This window comes from Ursus americanus, chromosome 26, assembly GCF_024610735.1.
Source record: "Ursus americanus isolate L20-20 chromosome 26, mUrsAme1.1.p, whole genome shotgun sequence".
Lineage (NCBI taxonomy): Eukaryota > Metazoa > Chordata > Mammalia > Carnivora > Ursidae > Ursus > Ursus americanus.
This window is the reverse complement of record NC_142152.1, coordinates 31270046-31291083: the sequence shown is the minus strand read 5'-3', so window position 1 is coordinate 31291083 and position 21038 is coordinate 31270046. Positions and strand designations below refer to the sequence as shown.

The window sequence follows — 21038 nt, the reverse complement described above, 5'->3', positions numbered from 1 at the left end:
ACTCCTAGCTATATAAATAAGTAGAGGACTTATAAATACAAACATGTAAATGTTATGCATTTTAACATAAGTAACATCACACAAGTTATTACAGAATTTGGAAACCTGTTTACTTAAAGAAATGGAGTATTATTCAACTATCACTTAATTTCTAATAAATTTAAGAGCCAATAGTCTGAGATGTTTTCTCCCAGTATTGGATTTTTCACTTCAGAGACGTTAGGGAGGTCCTTGCGTCTCTCTCACCAGCAATCTGCCACAGTCGTGCAGTCTCATTGCCATATGGAATTAAGGATGAATTTACTCATGTGCGGAGGTTTGTGAGTTAAGTCACAAAATGGTGAACACAGGGAACTGATGGTGGGGTTCTCACTAAGTTCTGTCATTGCCTTTGATGTATAAAGTTTCAGATTGCATTCCTTACAATGCTAGAAGTTTTAGTGGCTTTCTGCTGCCCTCCTTCTGGGGGGATGAACATTATTGTGCCGGAAGCTTAATATGCCTTATCGCATTTAATCCTCACATGGAATTAGGCCTTACTTTCCCATTTTAAAATGTGGAAACAGAAGTTCTGAAAAATTGGGTGATTTTCTCCACTAATCTGGGTGATCACACAGCTAATAAGCAGAAGAGTCAGAATTTGAGTTTGTATCTGTCAGACTAATGCTTGAACTTTGACTTTTAAAGTTATAGGGGTCATAGACCCCTTTAGAATCTGATGAAAATGCAGGATTTTGCATAAAATTTCAGGTGGTTCCTGGATACCCCCTCTGCCAATTCATTTATGAGCCAGGATGTGGGCCTCGAAGCTTCTTACAGATGAGGCAATCTTTCCCCTGCTCTCAGCTTAACAGGACCTTTCTTCCCTGATCTTTCTCCAGATGAAGGTGCTGGTAGAATAGAATATTTGTGAACAATTCAAGACCTTCATATTTTTGGGAGAATAATTTCCTCTTAAGTATACCTGTACCCACAAATGTACCCACAAATGTCCTTTTTGAATGGTCTTTATCTTCAGATCTCAGGAAAGGACATTTGAGGTATTCATTTCCTCATTGGGACATCTTACTCTTTTTTTTTTTTTTTTTTTTTAAGATTTTATTTTTAGGTAATCTCTACACCAACATGGGGCTTGAACTTACAACCCCAAGATCAAGAGTTGCATGGTCTACCAACTGAGTCAGCCAGGCGCTCCAGTGACATCTTACTCTTGAGGGAAAAGCTCCTTTCAAGGAGGAAAGGGAGGAGGTTGTGAGTGGGAATTCCTTTATTATTACCTCTGATGGTAGATCCACACCAGTCTTCCTTACCAGACAGCACCTCTGTGCCCACCTAAGCAATAGGCATGTGACAATTTTTCAATGAACAAATGGATGACTCATACTTATATTTATGCATTAACCAAATTCACTGGCCATTTGTTGAGCCCTATATTTCATTCTTCTTGTCAGAAACACATCCTGCATTGTGGGTTTTTTTTTTTCCCTATAAATAAGCCCTTTGCTCATATCACTTTTTTTTTTTTTTTAAGTAGCTCCACACCCAGTGTGGAGCCCAACTGGGGGCTTGAACTCCCGACCCTGAGATAAAGACCTGAGCTGAGGTCAATAGTCAGACGCTTAACTGACTGAGCCACCCAGGCGCTCCTCATATCACTTTCTTAGCTGTATGCTGGTTTAGCAAATATTTTCCTGTTTGGTTCTCCACAGTTAGTTCATAAATAAATGTCACTTACATTTATTTGTAATGAATGGACAGACTATCCAGAGGCAACTTAAATTCTCAAGACTTAGCTTAAGATGCTAATTTCACTAGAAGAAACTAATCCTATATGAGAAGTAGCAACATGTATTAGGAGTAATTTTTCCATGCAGGGTTTGTGTACCTTTCTGTAGTAGGTTGCCCAAATGAGATCACTAAAAGGTATACAGGGTTGAGATTTATAAATAGGACAGCGTAATTACGTTATTTTGAATGAGCTTTAACTGAACAACCTAAGAAAGTGTACAAGTGATTTCATGCTGGCTGGTAGCAGCTCATTTTCTTTGTGAATATAAAAGCAAGTTGCCTTTGTTCAGTTGTGTTACAATTGTGTAGCTGGCTCAAACTTTGACTTGACAAATTCGTTTTGTTGTCAAGTGAATTTTCAGCCAATTGAACTTTGTACCATTAGATCCAACTGTAGTTGGCAAAGTGAGGTTTTGTGGGCAACAAGGTGGAGTTTTCGTGCCAGATGATCTTGGGTTCAAATCCCTGTACATTACGTATGTGAACCAAGAAAATCAACTTAACTTCTCCAGATTTTGTTTTTTCCATGTGCGAGATGGTAGCACATCATAGGAAGAATGAGAGCTGTTTACTGGGTACTGACTAGATGCCAGGCACTGTACTAGATGCTTTACCTATGTTTACTTTATCCCCAAGTGTAATGGACTTCCTTCCTTCTCCCACCATCTCAGTGATGGAGTAGACCAAAGATGGACAGCGTCCAGACCAAGGGGAGGTCCTGATGCAGGACACTTGTTAACTGGCAACTCTGCTTTTTAATGAAGAGTTATTTTTCTTTAGTCATTTCCATTGTACTTTTCATCATATAAATTCGCATTAGTCGAAATAATTTACTGAGGAAAAAATGGATTGGAGAAATATGACTTGAGGTGTTGCTATCGGCCAATTTAAGTCAGAGCTACCCCTTTGAGAGTTAAGATATCCATTATAATATCCTTTCTCTTCCTCCCAGAGTTTAGTGTGAATTATCTAGAAAATAACCTTAATTCTCATTCACCCCTATTTTGCACTTACAGATAATATTTTGACAAGTACATATTTGAATTGTCTTTAATTTTATGACTGGTACCTGTTTTGAAGTCAAATTTATGTTTGAATGGCAACATAAGGAAAAAAACACATACATTCTATATTATAGTATGTAACATAAAGAAAAATGAATCCTGTTTAATAATGAAAATGACATCTAAAATTATACAATATTTTTATACAAATATAAGTCACCCACTACTAGAATGCAGACTTCACTGTACACTACTCTAGTCTCAGTCCCTGGCTGAGGCAGCTAGCAGTGACAGCCCCCAACTAGAATTCAGGTCTTCTACTCCCAGTTTAGCATTTTTCCCTCAACACCACACTGCTTTTCCATTGAGCCATTGTCATTTTCCTAAAGAAAAGCAGTCTGTGTTGGTATGTTCTTTCTTTCTTTCTTTCTTTCTTTCTTTCTTTCTTTCTTTCTTTCTTTCTTTCTTTCTTTCCTTCCTTCCTTCCTTCTTCTTTTCTTTCTTTCTTTCAAAGATTTTATTTATTTATTTGAGAGAGAGTGAGAGAGCACAAGCAGGGGGAGTGGCAGAGGGAACGACAGAGAGGGAGGGAGAAGCAGATGCAGGACTCGATCCCAGAACTACAGGATCATGACCTGAGCTGAAGGCCAACGCCTAACCAACTGAGCCACCCAGGCTCCCTAAGTGTTGGTATTTTCTAATAATTTATTTTAAAAGGAAATACTAATTTATTTTAAAATTTTTAAAAATTATTTCTAATAATTTATTTTAAAAGGAAAGAAAGAAAAAAAAAAACAGGAAAAGTTACCAAAAACAAAACCTGATTAGTGAAGGAAATAGTTAAGTATAGAATTTCCTATACTAAAGATGTAATATGAAATTTTATACTGTTTAGGGGGCCTTGAGAACTGTGATAATAGGAGCTAATATTACTTGAGCACTTATTTAGTGTGAGACACTTTTTAAGTGCTTTGAATATTTTTGCTTATTTTGGTCCTCAACAATCCTTTGAGGGAGGCACTATTACACTCCTCTCCACTTTACAGATGGGTAACACCAGGTGCTAAGTGACTTTGCTCATGCTTCCAGAGCAGAAACCACAACTGGAGTAGTTCCGGCTCCTCTTGGATCAGCAGCTTTCTTCCCAGTATGTAACCGTGGGTAAGCGACAGGTGGCCTGCCATGGAGTTCGTGCCTTTAAGGACAGCTTGGCACAGTGCAGCCCCTCAAATCTGATAGAGATTGTTTTAAGTACTCTTGAGATATTTGTTATCGTTTATTTTAATTACTACAATTTATTATTTTGCTTAAAATATGTTTTTGAAGTTACATCAGGCACAGAAAGATAAGCGCGAACAAACATAAATCATAATTAGGCCAGCAAGACACCGTGGGGAATGCCTGAAATGCTGAGGGCAGGGCTGTTTGATAGGGGGCCTTCCGTGGCCCTGTTCCCTGGCAGAGCTGGAAGTATCAGGCTGATGAAAATGGACCCCAGGGGAATTCTCTGCTGAGAGATTTTCCAAAGCAATAGCTGGTTGCACTGCTGTTGTTTGAACTTGGGGGCTTCTCGAATCTGAATTTGCATCCAAACAAGAAGAAATGGTAGACCCGGTGGGCCCATTGCCGGGCTTGCTGCATTTCCTGCTGGGGCTGAATCTCTGTGATTTAGCCACTGTGCATGCAGGTGTGTTTCCACCTGTTCACAGCATTTCACACCACCCAAGCGTTTCCACTCTTATTTGTGAATTACAAGCATGAGGACAGGGCCACTGTAAATTGTTACTCCATTTTAATTCCTCTTCTGCAGGTCATGATTATCTTTATTGTCTGTTTTTCCATTGAGACTTATTTATTTCTTGAATATAGAATAATTGGATAGGGGATAATGAATAGAGGATAACTCCTATTATCCTTAATAGCACCTACACATTTATAGCCAGATCATTCTCTTCTACTTTTAAATATAACAGAAGTATCTTATTTTATGCATATTTAAATAGCACTTCTTAGAATAAAATGTAACTGGCATTATGGTACTTAAACAGTTTAAAAATATTGAGTGTATATTGCTGAGTTATGCACCCTTACTTAGGTACCCCTCTGTGCCTTGGTCCTCAATGAAGAACATAGTTTAAAAGCAAATCCATTAAACCCTTTAATGTAGCCTTTGTTAAGAGGAGCCTATTAATAAAAAAGGGAAAAGTCATTTTCTGTATTAAGAAAGGAAACAGTTTTGTTCTTTTCTTGGAGCATTTGTGTATACGGAAAAAGTATTTGCTTTAACTAGAAAATCACCTTGTAAAATATGTGGACAAAACAATTATTTCATGTATGATGAAAGCATGAGTTTTGAACTTTGATTAATGAAGAAAACAAGTATAGTTTTTAAGAAGTCTGAGAGTTTATTCATGTGTATCTGTTTAGGATTTTAACCACAAGAGCAATTTTCTTGATTTTATGATCTTCAGATCTTTCATGGTAATACTAATTTAAGAACAGTGGAACTGTTGTATTTTTAATTTTTTTTAGGGTAGTGGAAAATAGTTGGGTAATATTCTTTCAGGCAAGAGAAATTAACATTGACTTGATTCTTCGTTAAAATGTATTTAGGCCCATATTCATTTATAGTTCTAAAATCGAATTCCCTTTATCTCTCCGTGGTTCCCCTCTCCCCACATCACAACTGTATCTAGGTAACAGGGTACAACAATAATTTCAACCTGATGGAAGTGAACATTAGAAAAATAAGCAGCTATTCACAAATAGGCTCATTTCAGCTCTTCCTCTTCACTTTTATATTGTGCAGTTACACCTTCTAAAAATATTGTTCACACTACTCACTGTCTGGCAAGACAAGATAGAAAAAATAACTAAGGGGAGTTCAGGAAAATATTAAAACATTTTTTCCCCTGAGAATTAATTAATGTATAAAAACTGGAATATGTGGGGCTCCCGGGTGGCGCAGTCATTAAGCGTCTGCCTTCGGCTCAGGGCGTGATCCCGGCATTCTGGGATCGAGCCCCACATCGGGCTCCTCTGCTGGGAGTCTGCTTCTTCCTCTCCCACTCCCCCTGCTTCTGTTCCCTCTCTCACTGGCTGTCTCTATCAAATAAGTAAATAAAATTAAAAAAAAAAAAAAAGGTGGAATATGGGCCAAATTAGTCTTTTGATTCTCTTCTCAATAAAAAGAGAACAGCTAGTATTTATCAGTTGCCCTAAAACATAGGCGTTTGTGAATTAAGTTAATATTCCCAAGTCCCAAATTTAGAAACAGAAATTGATCTCATTCATTTGTTGGAATAAGATACAAGAAATGGTCCTGGAATATGACAAACTGGTTAACTAAAATAATAGAAGAATAATAAACTCTGGTTTACCCTCAGTTTTGTGCGTGCTAAACAAAATAACCTTTTCCTGTAGTAGTATAGAATAGACACACCAGGTTTGCTTGTTTGACTGTGCAGTTTCATTTAACATTTCAGTTATTTCTGTCATTCCTGGGTAGTAAAATTTTGTATATACTAAAAATTCCTATTTAATCTTAGTTTACTCTAAAGACCTGTTGATAATTGTTTTAATCTTACAATTGAATATCTTTCTCCATAGCACTTATCAGTATCTGGCTTCCCATATATTTTGCTTGTCTTTCTCCCCCCACTGGAATGTAAGCTACATGAGGGCAGGAAGTATATTGTTTTGTTCAATGCTGTGTCGCTATCACCCACAACAGTGTTTGACACACAATAGGTGTTTAGTCAGTATTCACTGAATGAATAGATGAATCTTTCTAAGTCTAGTCCAGGGGCGCCTGGGTGGCTCAGTTGGTTGAGTGTCTGTCGTCGGCTCATGTCATGATCCCAGGGTCCTGGGATTGAGCCCCACGTTGGGCTTCCTGCTTAGCAGGGAGTCTGCCTCTCCCTCTCCCTCTGCCTCTCCCCCTTCTGCTCATGCTCTCTCTCTCTCAAATAAATAAAATCTTTAAAAAAAAAAGTCCATTTTTCTTAGAAAGTACAGTATATTTTCTTAAAGTTCGTTTACTTTTTGTAATCTCTACACCCAACATGGGGCTCAAACTCAGGACCCTGAGATCAAGAGTCACATGCTCTTCTGACTGAGCCAGCCAGGTGCCCCAAAATTTAACATATTTTTTGAAGAATGATCTTACTGTGTTTGGGGATCACTGTATTTTTCATAGCATCTTATTGTACCAGGATAGTAAACGGAAGATATATGGGAGGTCATCTATGTAAATAGTGATTCCATTTCACACCGTGGACTTTCTTTGACTATATCCCTGGAATTAGTTTATTATTTGACTCTTTTCCTAAGAGTTAGATGCTGCAACAACAACAATGATCTGGCCATTTGAGGAGTTCAGTTACATTGGACTTCAGTGTAATAAAAGTTTGAGTGTAATTAGAAGACCAAAATGTACTTTTGATTGTTGTTTTCTTTGTCCTCATATGTACTAGAGTATAGTGATGATATTGTATGCTATCACCTTGACTATAAAATAGATAATATGCTATTTGACCAAGGACAGAAGAAAATGGATCAAAATTAAATAGACAAGGGGAAAAACATTGTCTGCTTAAGGCACTGTGACCGCCATACTGTCTGTCAAAAGGAAGAGGTACAATGCTTCATTATTTATGGCACACTGAGTGTAGAGGTAAGCTCCCGGCTTGAAGTAGGTTAATACTTGTTAACTACCCTTGTTAGATGATCTCTGCCTCGCATAGGCTTTATCTAGAGCTATCTCCTCTCATCACTCTCCTGATGAAAAGTCTTCTGGCTTCTGCCTAGTCTAAGAAAAGCATCAGGATAAAATTATAGTTGCAATTTTATATGGGATTAACTTTTATCAAACTCAGTGCATTAGTGACTTAAAAAACCTTCCAGCTAAATCGTGTTTCCCTTTGCTCTGCTTTAAAAATAGTACAACTAAAAGACTCTTAAAATAATTAGACAAGAAATGACTAGGGGTTTAGGAAAGGGTTTACATTCTGACAAGATGTGGACCTGCTTGTAATAGCTTGTGTCTCTTTAGATGACTATGATTTGGGGGACACCTTTTACGCAAGCTCAAAAATTTGTAAACTGTCTTACTCTCTGAACAGAAAGCTTAATTATCAAATCACCTTGTTCTCTGGGTAAATATTAGTTCATTTAAAGAAAGTCAGCCATGTTGTGTCTGAAAAGAAGGCAAGTTTTGTAAGTGTAACTTTTGTTTTTATTGTGGTTTACACAGCACGCACAAGTATCTATCATTTTAGGCGAGTAGCTGTGAAAACTTGAAAATAGCTATGAAGAAATTGTTGAATAACTATATGAAAACTACTGACATGTTCAGAACAAAATAGGAAAGAAAGGGTGAGGGTAAAAGTATCTGACAGTGGAGAAGTTTCACAAAAATCTGTTCGGTGATAATTGAGCGTTGATCTAGAGGATGCTAGAAGATTCAGCGGTTTTAAAGGCTTTTACTGGAATGAGTTTCCCATAGCTCAGGTCAGCTTGGTCTGTCACCAGTGAGCGTAGACCGAGCTGTGGAGAAAGAGAAGCCATGTGGAGGTAAAGTTTCTTATTGGGGGGGAGGTACTGGGAAGTTAGATAAGGAGTAGTGGGAGGCATGAACCAAAAGCCAATAATTAAAGACTGGTTTATGGGGAAATTTTTATTACAATTAAACCAAGCCTGTAATTAGACAGGACATGCATAACCCAGAAGATTTGGACTCAAAGGAAGACACATGATTCTGGGAAAGTATTGTAGACCAAGAAACATTTCATAATAATAGTTTGAGATTTAAGGCACATGGGGCTTGTCTGTACCAAGGTTTTTATATTCTTTCTTTTAAAAAAAGGTCCTAGTGTATCCTAACTTTAAATAAAGGAAGAAGGACACCTGGGTGGCTCAGTTGGTTAAGTGTCTGCCTTTGGCTCAGGTCATGATCTCAGGGTTGTGGGATCAAGCTCTGCTTTGAGCTCTGTGCTCAGCGGGGAGTCTGCTTGAAGATTCCTTCTCCCTGTGCCCCCTCCACGCGTGCTTGCACGCTGTCTCTCTCTCTGAAATAAATAAATCTTTAAAAAATATATATATATAAATAAAGGAGGAAATTTGACTATTATTTGGTCAGTTATATTTTCAAGGAAGAAGCATGTTTGACTCAAGTTTTGTTCTATTTTCGGGGTCACACCTGGAGAGATCCTATCTGCTAAGTTAATGTACTCAGAGCAAATATAACAAGAGTGCTTTTAACTTATCAGCACAGTGATAACTTACAAAGTTCACCACAACGTTCTGAAGAAGGCAGGGTACGTGTTCTTTTCCCTATGAAGAAACAGACTCAGGCAGTGACTTATTTGGGAACTTGTGAGGGGCAGGGCCAGGACTTGGAGATTGAGCCTTGTGACGTCAGTCTTAGCGCTCTTGGCCTTAGATGGAGCTAGTGGCTGCTGTTGGAATCACAGGCATAGCCCGTTGGAGAAAATCTAAGTAACAGCAGGTGCCAAAACAGCAAAAGTTGAAATCTCTTTCATGGCTTTGGAAAATGTGCTTGAACTTACAAGTGAAGTAATGAAACGGCAATTAATTGGCTAAAGTACTGTGAAGTTGTGTATACAATAAGTTATTTTTCTAATCACTTTTGGGAAATGAAGCAATCTTCATAACTTTGCCTAAAAAACAAGACTTTTTTTTAAAGATTGTATTTATTTACTTGAGAGAATGAGAGAGAGAACAAGCAGAGGGCAGAGAGAGAAGCAGACTCCCTGCTGAGTGGGGAGACCGATGTGGGGCTCCATCAGCTGACTCCGGCATCACGACCTGAGCAGAAGGCAGACGCTTAACCGACTGAGCCACCTGGGTGCCTTTAAAAACCAAGACTTATTTTTTTGTCCAAACAACTTTTTTTTTTTTAAAGATTTATTTATTTATTTGAGAGAGAGAGTGAGAGGGCATGAGCAGGGGCCAGAAGTGGGTGTGGTGGCAAAGAGAATCCTCAAGCAGACTCCCTGCTGAGCATGGGGACTGGCGCAGGGCTCCATCCTAGGACCCTGAGATCACTACCTGAGCAGAAATGGAGAGAGTCAGCTGCTCAACCAGCTGAGCCACCCAGGCGCCCCCCAAATAACTCTTTTTAATGCCAGTCTTTATAAACTTATCTATTCGTCTTTAAAGAACAACAGTGGTTGTGGTTAAATACATGACTAATGTTTATGAGTTATTTGTTCCTTTGATAAATAACTCCAGACTACAGTGCTTTCTAATTCTTTATAACTTCTCTTTCAAGGGTTTTTTTGTTGGTATGTATGTGCTCTCTCTTGCTGAAGAAAGTATTACCCATCATTTCCTGCTGCTGCCAGCATGCTATTTAATAAGCCCCTTCTACTTTAATTTGTCATAGCTTTAACCTACTTTGAATTGGATACCAATTCACTTAACTCATTAAAAGTATGTATGGAATAAGGAAAAGAAGTTCATAAAGGAGACAGAAATTTCTTTTTTGTCGGGGACATATACTTTATAACTTTGACTCTTACATATATTTTTCATAACACACACATTTTTGCCTGTTCTGTGTTATTCAATTATGTTCAGAGAGTTGTTATTTCCAGATATTGTCTAACTGTACAAAATCTTGACCTAAGTATAGATATTGGGATATAGGAAATATTAACTCCTGGCTAGATCCATCTATTTCTGGCTCATTTTTTTCCTTAGATTTTTTCAAATGAAATGAATTTGATATATTTAAACATTTTAAAAGTAAGGTTTTAAAATTCTGTACTTGATTTTAATTGAGTATATCTGATCTTTAAAAAAAACTTTTTTGTGGGACGCCTGGGTGACTCATTCGGTTAAGCGACTGCCTTTGGCTCAGGTCATGATCCAGGGGTCCTGGACTCGAGTCCTGCATCGGGCTCCTTGCTCAGCGGGGAGCCTGCTTCTCCCTCTCCCTCTGCCTCCTGCTCCCTTTGCTTGTGCTCTTTCTCTCCCTGTCAAATAAATAAATAAAATCTTAAAAAAAAAAACACAACTTTTTTGAACTGAAATTCACATAACAGAAAATTCACCACCTTAAACAATTCAGTGACATTTGGTACATGCATAGCACCACCTCTATCTAGTTCCAAAACATTTTCATTACCCTAAAAGGAAACTCTGTACCTATTAAGCAGTTAATTCCCTCCCCCTTTACCAACCACCAGTTAACTTTCTGTCACTGTGGATTTATCTATTCCGGATATTTCATTTAAATGGAATCATATAGTGGGACGCCTGGCTGGCGGTAGAGCATGCGATTCTTGATCTTAGAGTCATGATTTCAAGCCCCATGCTGGGCATAGTTTACTTAAAAACAAAACAAGGCTACATCTTTAAAAATAAATAAATAAATGGACTCATACAATGCAACCTTACATACCTGGTTTCTTTCACTTAACGTAGTGTTTTGGACGTTCATCCATGTTGTACCGTGCATCTACTTCATTTCTTATGCCTGAATAATATTCCACTGTATGTTATTTCACGATTCACTTATTCTTTCATCTACTAGTGGACATTGGGTTTTTTCCACCTTTTGGCTATTGCAGATATTCCTGGTATGAATATGCATGTACCTGTTTTCATTTCTTTTGGGTATATCTCTAGGAGTGGGATTGCTGGGTCATACTATGATGATGATTGTATGTTTAACTTTTGAGGAACTGCCAAACTGTTTTCCATAGTGGCTGAACCATTTTATATTCCCACTGGCAATGTATAAGGGTTCCAATTTCTCCACATTTTCATTAGCACTTTTTTTTTTTAATGTATAGCCAGCCTAATGGGTGTGGAGTATTATCTTTTTGTGGTTCTGAACTGCATTTCCCCAGTGACTAAGGATCTTTTGATGTACGTCTTTTCATGTGCTTATTGGCAATTTACATATGTTCTTTGGAGAAGTATCTTCAAGGCCTTTGACTATTTTTTAATTGCGTTGCTGCCTTTTTGTTGTGTAAGAGTTCTTCATATATCCAGATACTAGATGCTTATCAAATATGTGATTTGCTAATAATTTCTCCCATTCTGTAGTTGTCTCTTTACTTTCTTGATTTGGTCCTTTGATACACACAGTTTTAAATTTTGGTAAAGTCAAATTTATCTGCTTTTTCCTTTTTTGCTTATGCTTTTCGTGCCACATCTAGGAATCCATTTCCAAATTCAAGGTCATAAAGATTTACCTCTGTTTTCTTCTAAAGAATTTTACAGTTTAGTTTTTATATTTAGGTTGTTGATTCAGTTTGATTAATTTTTATATACTGTGTGAAGTAGGGTCTAATTTCATTCTTTTGCAGGTTTTTTTTGTGGGGGAGGGACACATGGGGGAGGGACAGAGAGGGAGAGAATCCCAAGCAGGCTCCATTCCCAGCATGGAGCTTGATGCAGGGCTTGACCCCATCACCCCAAGACCATGACCCGAGCTGAAATCAAGAGTTGACTGCTCAACTGACTGAGCCATCCAGGTGCCCCTTTCTTTTGCATGTTGATCTTCAGTTGCCTTAGAACCATTTGTTGAAGAGACTGTTCTTTCTCCACTGAGTGGTCTTAGCATTCTTGCTGAAAATCAGTTGACCATCGATGCACAGGTTTATTTCTGGACTCAATTTTATGACATTTATCTATATGTCTCTCTTATACTAGTACCTCACTAGTTTGATTAAAGTAGCTTTGTAGTAAGTTTTAAAATCAGAAAGTATGAGTCCTCCAGCTGTGTTCTTTTTCATTATTGTTTTGGCTACTCAAGACCCCTTGCAATTCCATATGAACTTGAGAATTGACTTTCTCTGAAAAAAGAGTAGGGATTGCATTTTAATCTGTAGATCACTTTTGTTAGTTTTGCCATCTTACAATATTAAGTGTTCTAGTTTATGGACACAGGATATCTTTTCATTGAATTTCTTTCAGCAGTCAAGGGGCGCTTGGCTGGCTCAGTTAGTAGAGCATGTGACTCTTGATCTCAGGGTCATGAGTTCAAGCCCCACATTGGACACGGAGCCTACTTAAAAAACAATAGCAGTAATTTTTTTCAGCCATGTTTTGTATGGTTCAGTATACAGATTTTTTCACCTCATTGGTTAAATTTATTTCTAGATTTTTTATTCTTTTGGATGCTATTATAAATGAAATCGTTTTTTGAATTCCTTTTTAAATTTTCCATTCCTGGTGTGTAGAATTCATACTGATCTGTGCATGTTCATCTTATACCCTACAACTTTGCTGAGTTTATTACCTTTAGTCTTTTTTTTTTGGCGGTGGCCTTTTGGGATTTTTTTTTTTAATGTATAGGATCATGTTTTGTGTGCGTAGAGATAGTTTTACTTATTCCTTTCCAGTTCAGATGCCTTTATTTCATTTTCTGATCTCATTGTTCTGGCTAGAATTTCCAGTGCAGTGTTGAATACAGTGGTGAACATGGGCATACTTGTCTTGTTCCTGATCTTAGGGGGAAAGCTTTCAGTCTTTCACTATTAAGTATGATGTTAGCTGTGGGTTCCTCATAAATGCTTTTGATGTTGAGACGTTCTTATGTATTCCTAGTTTCCTGAGTATTTTTACCAAGAGAAGAGTTTGAATTTTGTCAAATGCTTTTTCTATGTCAATTCAGAAGATTATGTATTTTCCCTTTGTATTAACTATATGTTACATTGATTCTTTTGTATGTTGAACTGCTCTTGCATTTCTGGGATAAATCCCACTTGGTCATGGTGTATGATCCTTTTGATATGCTGTTGGATTCAGTTCGGATCTATTGCATCTGTATTTATAAGAGATATTAGTCTATAGTTTTCTAATGGTGTCTTTTGTCTGGTTCGGGTATCAGGATAATGCTGGCCTATAGGTGAGGTAGGGAGTATGCTCTCCTCTTCTTTGATTCCCCCCCCCCACTTTGTTTTTTGGATGGGTTTTACATTATTTTGGAGAGTTAATTATCCAGATGCTCAAGATTGTTATCTAAGACAAAGCCCCCAAAACGGACTTGTACAGAAAATTTTATGCCTGATGAGAATTTAATCACAACATTTTGTTGTTCAAACTCCACTATCCATCTTAGAAACAAACTGTATTATAGTCATAAAGCCCCATGCAATCAGATGTTGTTATTTCATTACATATGTGTAGAAATTCTGAGGAAGCATTGAATCTGAGGATTATGGTGTTATGAGATTTTAGTTACCCATGTGTATGTAAATATTTCTAGTGGCAATTTTATTTATTTATTTATTTACTTACTTACTACTTTTTTAAAGAATTTATTTATTTGAGGGGTGCATGGGTGGCTCAGTTGGTTAAGCATCTGCCTTCAGCTCAGGTCATGATCCAGAGTCCCGGGGTCAAGCCCTGCATTGGGCTCCCTGCTCAGCAGGGAGTCTGCTTCTCCCTCTTCCTCTAACCCTGCCCCCTGCTTATGCTCTCTCTCTCAAATGAATAAATGAATAAATGAATTGATTTATTTGAGAGAGAGCGAAAGCGAGAAAGGTCACAGAGGGAGAGGGAGATGCAAACTCACTGCTGAACAGAGAGCCCGACACGGGGCTTCATCCCAGGACCTCAGGACCATGACCTGAGCCGCCCAGGCTCCCTTCTGGTGGCAATTTTTGAAATATAATACCTACTTGGAAGTATTTAACAAGAGATAAACTTGATTTTGGCTGGGCTTAACTACTTTATAATAAGATAGAACTTGAACATAGGGGCAAGTACCAAAGCAAATACTTTACTATCTGTAATCAGTTATGTGTTCAAATGTCCAAAATCTTAGACTCTCCTACAAATAAAATAGCTGATCAGCAAAGAATTTGCTATATCTATTATTTTCAGCTGTTTGCACAATTAGAAAAAGTCCTTGCTATTCTTTTATAAGATATATAATTAATAAAAAAACTAATTATGGTGTATTTTTACAAATATATTTCCCTTTCTGTTTGATTTTCTGTCTACATGTGGCATGAGTACTAAATGCATTGCTAAAATAAGCTTAGCATATTTTGAGAATTAGTTTCTTTTAGAATGCTAGCAGATTATTCAGGTTTTTTTCTTTTAATTCTCTCATGATCGGTTCACAAGGTACAACAGCAAATTATGTAGTAAACCTATAGTGTTTTTTATTTGTTTTGTTTTTTAAGTAGGCTCTACGCCCAATGTCAGGCTTGAACTCATGACCCTGAGATCAAGAGCCACATGTTCTACCAACTGAGCCAGCCTGGCACCCCTATAGTAAACATATAGTTTTATAACTCTTTAGGTACTTGTGTTTGGAGCATTCAAGTCCAACTATATCTTAGGGGAAAAATAATATATACAAAGAGTATTTTTAAGACCTTCTAATTTTGGTTAAAAGTGACATACTGTTATGACCCAAATAGCTTTAGATCCTAAGGGATGCCCAGCTTTCTGGTTTATGTCAAAAAATAAATATTTGTAGAATTAAGTTCATAGCAGTAGTATGTGTTATTGCCCGAACATGGTACATTCAGTCCAACTCTAAGATGAAACACAAAACATAAATACAATTAACAGAATGTGTTGTAATCAGTCCTTATATATAAATGGAAGTAATTAGAAAATTATTTTTGAGGGGGCCGTATAATTGATTTTGCCAGTGTTTAGTAGAGTGGGTAAAACTAAATAATCTTTTAAAAATACAGTGGTTTTCGGGGCACCTGCGTGGCTCAATTGGTTAAGCATCTGACTCTTGATTTTAGCTCAGGTCATGATCTCAGGGTTGTGCGATTGAGCCCTGTGTTGGCTCTATGCTCAGCGGAGAGTCTGGTGGAGATTCTCTCTCTCCCTCTCCCTCTAATCCTCTGCCCATGCTCTCACTCTCTCTCTTAAATAAATAAATCTTTTTAGGGGCGCCTGGGTGGCTCAGTCAGTTAAGCGTCTGGCTTCAACTCAGGTCATGATCTCAGGGTCCTGGGATTGAGCCCTGCGTTGGGTTCCCTGCTTAGCAGGGAGCCTGCTTCTCCCTCTGCTCCCCACTTGTGCTCTCTCTCACTATCTCTGTCTCTGTCTCTCAAATAAATAAATAAAAATCTTAAAAAAAAATACAGTGGATTTCTAGTGGCAAAACGCATCCATTTAAGTTTTGTGTTGAGTTCCCATGACGGAGGTGTGAAGGAGGTATTACACTTGTTATTATCTTCATTTGAGGAACAGGAACTGGTTTGATTGACTTTTCCACTTCCCAGTGAGCAAGTGACAGTTAGAAATTAAACTCAGGACTTCAGACTTTAAGCATCAGTTTCTTTGTTAAATGAGATTTTTCTTTTCTCTAAGTTGCAGTTCAAAAGAAAGAAGGAATAGTACCCGTCTTCTCTAAACATGATAGAGACTCTATCCTTACGGATAACATGTATTTCATTTTATAAGCATAATTATAACTTCAGAAAATAATTCACAATGGGACTCAGACTTGCTGCTATATTAAAGTGTGTTTGGATTTTCAAAGATTTGACTTCTGTGGAGCTTTTCGAGGATAGGTTGTTCATACCCTATCTCCTGTATAAGGCTAGAGGGGCAGCGTGGTGTAGTGCAATGGTTTTCACTGGTGAATGGGCACAGGAATTACTTGGGAGTTGAAGAGCTCTGTGGAGCTCAAGAAACTCTCCAGGTGATTCTGGTGAAAGTGGTCCAGGGACAATCTTAGACAAACACTGGCTTTAGAGTTTCACACACACACAATGTGTTTCATAAGGTGATGGTGGTGATTTAATATATGATATTGTTGTCATTCTTGGGACAGAAGGTGGTACATATTAAATGTTCAGAATATTTCATTCGCATGTGATGGGTTGAATGGCAACTAAGAAGCAAGAGAATATTCGTTCTTTCAACAAAATTTACTGAATTCCTGCACTATTCTGGCTGTTTGGCATAAAGAGGATATAGACACATTCCTCACTTTTGTTGAGTTTGAGTAGTAGACTCGTTTTAAGGTATCGTTCTTCCCTTGTAAAAAATTGTAAGATGAGTATCAAGGGCATGTTTATATAATTACTCTTTTTCCCTGTAAATTAAAAATTCATTTTTTATTTGAATGAGGATTATAGGTTAAAAACATAGCCTGAATATTATTGTGTCTCATTTTATTGTTGCTCTAAAGCTCTATTTTCCAGTACAGTGCCACTAAAGGCTTACAGCTATTTAATTTAAGTCAATTACAATTAAATAACATTAAATATTTAGTTCCTCAGCTGCACTAACCACATTCCAGGTGCTCGATAGCCACAGGCAGCTAGTGGCTGCTGTATTAGAGACAGAATATTTCCATCACCGTAGAAAGTTCTGTTTGGCTATGTTGCTCTAGAGTCTAGAACAAAGCAGGTAATTTTTCCAGTTGCCTTGATGTATAAACTGATTTTGAGGTAAATATTAGCAGTGGCCCGAGGCTGTCATTTCGATGCTTAGGTGCATTAATAACATTTCAGGTTGATCAAGTCCAGAGCTAGTATCGATTTCCCTGAACAGTTTCATTATACAGCGAGTGAGATCTAAATGCTAATATCTGGGCATTTTTTTAGACCTTCAAGTGATATACTTACTGCTTTATGTAGAGCTTTTTGTGTACGTGTGTGTCTGTAAGAATTTACCTCCGTAACGTTATGATTGCTTTAAATTTGTATCTAATAAACTTTTGGGGGCAAAGAAGAATTGCAATTGTACCTAAATATCTAGAATTTACAATATTTACATGAAATAATTCATGTATAGAAGCCAAAATCAAGAGTAGTGAAACGTTGGATTAATGCTCTCTAATCAGTGTGCTAGATAAAACCCCAGTTATACTTACAAAATATCAATTATGATACATTTAGTATTTTGATAACTTTAAAACTAAACATTGGTTCAGTATATGTTTTTTGTTGTTGTTGTTAAAACTCTGTAAAATGGTGTAGCGCCTGCTATATTCTGATGTCTAGGCCCTGAATGCGTTTCTCTGAGTAGAGTTCAAGAAACAGTCTGCAAGAGTAGTTGACTTTTCGCCTCTTTTCCCTGCATGTGCGTATCTAGATATATATATATAGAGAGAGAGAGAGAGAGAGAGAGGTCTTGCCTCTTTTCTTTTCTTCAGGTGTTGGTATTGTCCATTTTTGAGAAGAGAAGCAACGGGAGACTGCGGTCACTTGGGCCCAGGTCGGGGAGCAGAGCAATTAGAATAGAAATTCTCTTGTATGTTTCTGCCTCCTTCAGTGATTTTTCCTCTTTCCAGATCACTTACTTCAGCCTCTGGTACCACAACAAGCAAAATCAGCGCCGGTGGGTAGATTTGGAAAAACCTCTCAAGAAGCAGCTGGATAAATATGCCTCGGAGCCGACCGTCTATTTCGGAGTGGTGTTTTATGTGCCTTCAGTTTCACAGCTGCAGCAGGAGATTACCAGGTGAGAAAGAACGTGCTCTTTGTTGTTAGGAAATAATCGGATGAGATGTAAAAAGGGACACTAAGGTTAAAGTAGAAGATCGGACTAAACGTGGCCCTCCCGCGCACATATGCGGCCACATCATTACATGCAGGCTGTGGTCTGTGGTAGGTCAGAGTGTTTTCCTGCGTGTTGCCGGAGTTACGGTTTCACTAGGCACGACGGAGCGATTAAAGGGCAAGATGATGTTTTTCTCCGGGCTGTGAACTCTCCTTGTAGTGATGTCCTCTTCAGAATTTTTTTTTATTTGTATCTGATCTTTGTTAACACTGAAAGGAGAGAGGAGATTTTAAAAAGTCGCAGAATCTGTGTTCATTCCTCAGGGAAATGTGCAGAAGTGTTCTTACCGTTCTCCGACTCCAGGAGCTGTATATTCTCTAGATAGGTGGGAGGGAGAATGTGACTAGGGTAGAAGAAGAGGCCAATAAGTGTACTTAGAAGGGACAAAGAAGGGAAAGGGAAGGGAAGATCATATTAAGGAGTGGGATAGAGGAGCTAAATGTTTTTTTTTTTTTTCCTTGAGGACAAAACAAAAAATAAGGAATAATATTTGGATCCGTGAGTCTGCCTTTCAAGTTCTCCCAAATCCCCCACTACCTTATCTTTTGAACCCTATTTAACATTACTTTTCAGCCAACCTGGACAGCTTCCAGTGCCCTGAACATGCCGCATGCCTTTTCATCTTTGGGTCCTAGATCTTTCTTATTTATGTACTGGAATCCTACTCATCCTCTGAATTTTAGTTCAAAAGGCACCTCCTCCATGAAATTTCTGTGATCCGTAGGCTGGAATGAGCTTTGCCTTCTCTAGACTGCCCTACAGTTTGCTTGTACTTGGGTTAAGATGGAAGTGTTACAACCTTTCGTTATAGTTATTTGTGTACATATCTTATCTTTTTCTTGGATTTTAAACCTCTGTTTTCTTTAGCTTTACCTTTCACACAATATCTAACACAGTGCCCTGTAGATAGTAAGAACCTGGTACTGCCCTGTTTGTGTAATGTTCTTTTTGAGTACTATGTTTGCCAGTTAATCATTGGAAGAAGATAGAAAACCAAAGAAGCAAGAATCAGGTAGTAGGGATAAATATGCACTGACTATAAACTGATCTGGAATAAAAATATTGAAGGGAGAAGTAGAACCCAGGAGGAAAAATAGCAACTGATCACTGACTCATTTATTTAAACATTCATTGAAGATATAGCACAGTATGATGTAAGAATGACGTTCGTTACTGTGGGAGATGAATATACAGGTGAATAGGCTTTAATGGAGGAGTTACTCAGAGTCTGGTGGAACTGACAGCCCATGTAAACAAACAATTACAGTATATTATGATAAATGCTTTAATTAAAACACTAGATTCCTAGGGGTGGTGCGCGGGGAACAAGAACAGGGAAGGTAAAGAAGTTGGCTTTTCTCTTGACTTTAGGAGGAATTTTCTAGTTAGAGGGAGTAGCTTGTGCAGAGTAGGGGAGAGAATGAAAGTCACTGATGTTTTTGGGAAATTTCAGATATTACCTGGAGAGGGGAGAGGGGATTTGAAAAATAGGAGTGTCCTAGTCATAAAGTCATGGTACAACAGGGAAAGACATTTTCGAATTTTAACGGAATGGAAAGATGACATTTGTATTTTACCAACGTCACCCATCATGGAAAGGCAGCTTAGAGGTGGCAAGACTGTGTAGTTAGGAGACCAGAATGTATATGCCATAATCTAGATATTAGTCTAGAATGTGGGCCTGAATAAAGGCATTAGCTGTAGGAAGGAGAGGGAGAACAGGCCTGGTAGATGCAGTCAGTAGGAGTGCATATCAATGAGGTATAAGAGAACCCCTTAGAGAAGTTGTACCAGTAAGGATTAAGTTTGGCACCATGTAACCAAAAACCCTAAATATCTTTCATTTCTTAAAGGAAGTCCAGAGGTCAGCCATGCCGAGCTTATACCGCTCCACAAGGTCTGCAGGGACTCATGCTCTTTCTTACTGTTCTCCCCTCCTCAGCATGTTCATTCCATTCACTAGGGAACCTCATTGTCAAAGAATTCGAGAGAAGTTGTAGCTATCACATTCGTATTCCGGGTAGCAAAAGGGTAAAACGGGTTCTACTCGCAGCAAGGTCACATTCCCTTAAGAGGCCTTTCTCAGTTCCTTAGTTACACTAGACACATTTTAAGTACTCAGTAGCTGCATGTGGCTAATGGCTACCATATTGGACAGGACAGATAGATGTCACTTTCATCACTGCAGAAAGTTCTGTTAGACAACACTGCTCTGAACCTAGCAGTTCACAGGAAAAACTGGAGACTCCATGAACATGTTAAATGACCCTACAAGAGTGCAGTCAGACAAATCTGGAATGTAGGGAATTCTACACGATCCATCACACCATTTTGAATACAAATAACATGAAAATAAAGAGGAGGAATTTTTCTTTTTAAAATTAAGAGAGATTTAGAAATGTCAATCGAAGGTGCTCTATGGAACTTATTTAGATCCTGATTTTTTTTTTTTTTAACTGTAAAAATACATTTTTGAGGGTCACCTGACTGGCTCGGTCGGTAGAGCATGTGACTTGTTCTCGGGGTTGTAAGTTCAAGCCCCACGTTGGGTGTAGAGACTACTTAAAAATAAAATCTTAAAAAAAAATACATTTTTGAGGCAATCACAAACAGTTGCACATGGACCAAGTATTGGGCAGCATTAGGGCGTTGTTGCTCATTTTGTTGGGTATGTTAAAAATGTGTATGTATGTGCTCTTTCACAGCTTACCTTTTATGGGT

General features: G+C 38.0%; 1 protein-coding gene across 1 annotated transcript in view; it reads left to right on the top strand.

Moving 5' to 3' along the window:
• Positions 1-21038, top strand: part of PTPN21 (protein tyrosine phosphatase non-receptor type 21) — a 75020-nt gene that overhangs the window by 12978 nt on the left and 41004 nt on the right. Inside the window, exon 3 of the mRNA XM_045807692.2 lies at positions 18049-18218. Within this exon, the coding sequence (XP_045663648.1) occupies positions 18049-18218 (170 nt within the window). The remainder of the gene's footprint in view (positions 1-18048; positions 18219-21038) is intronic.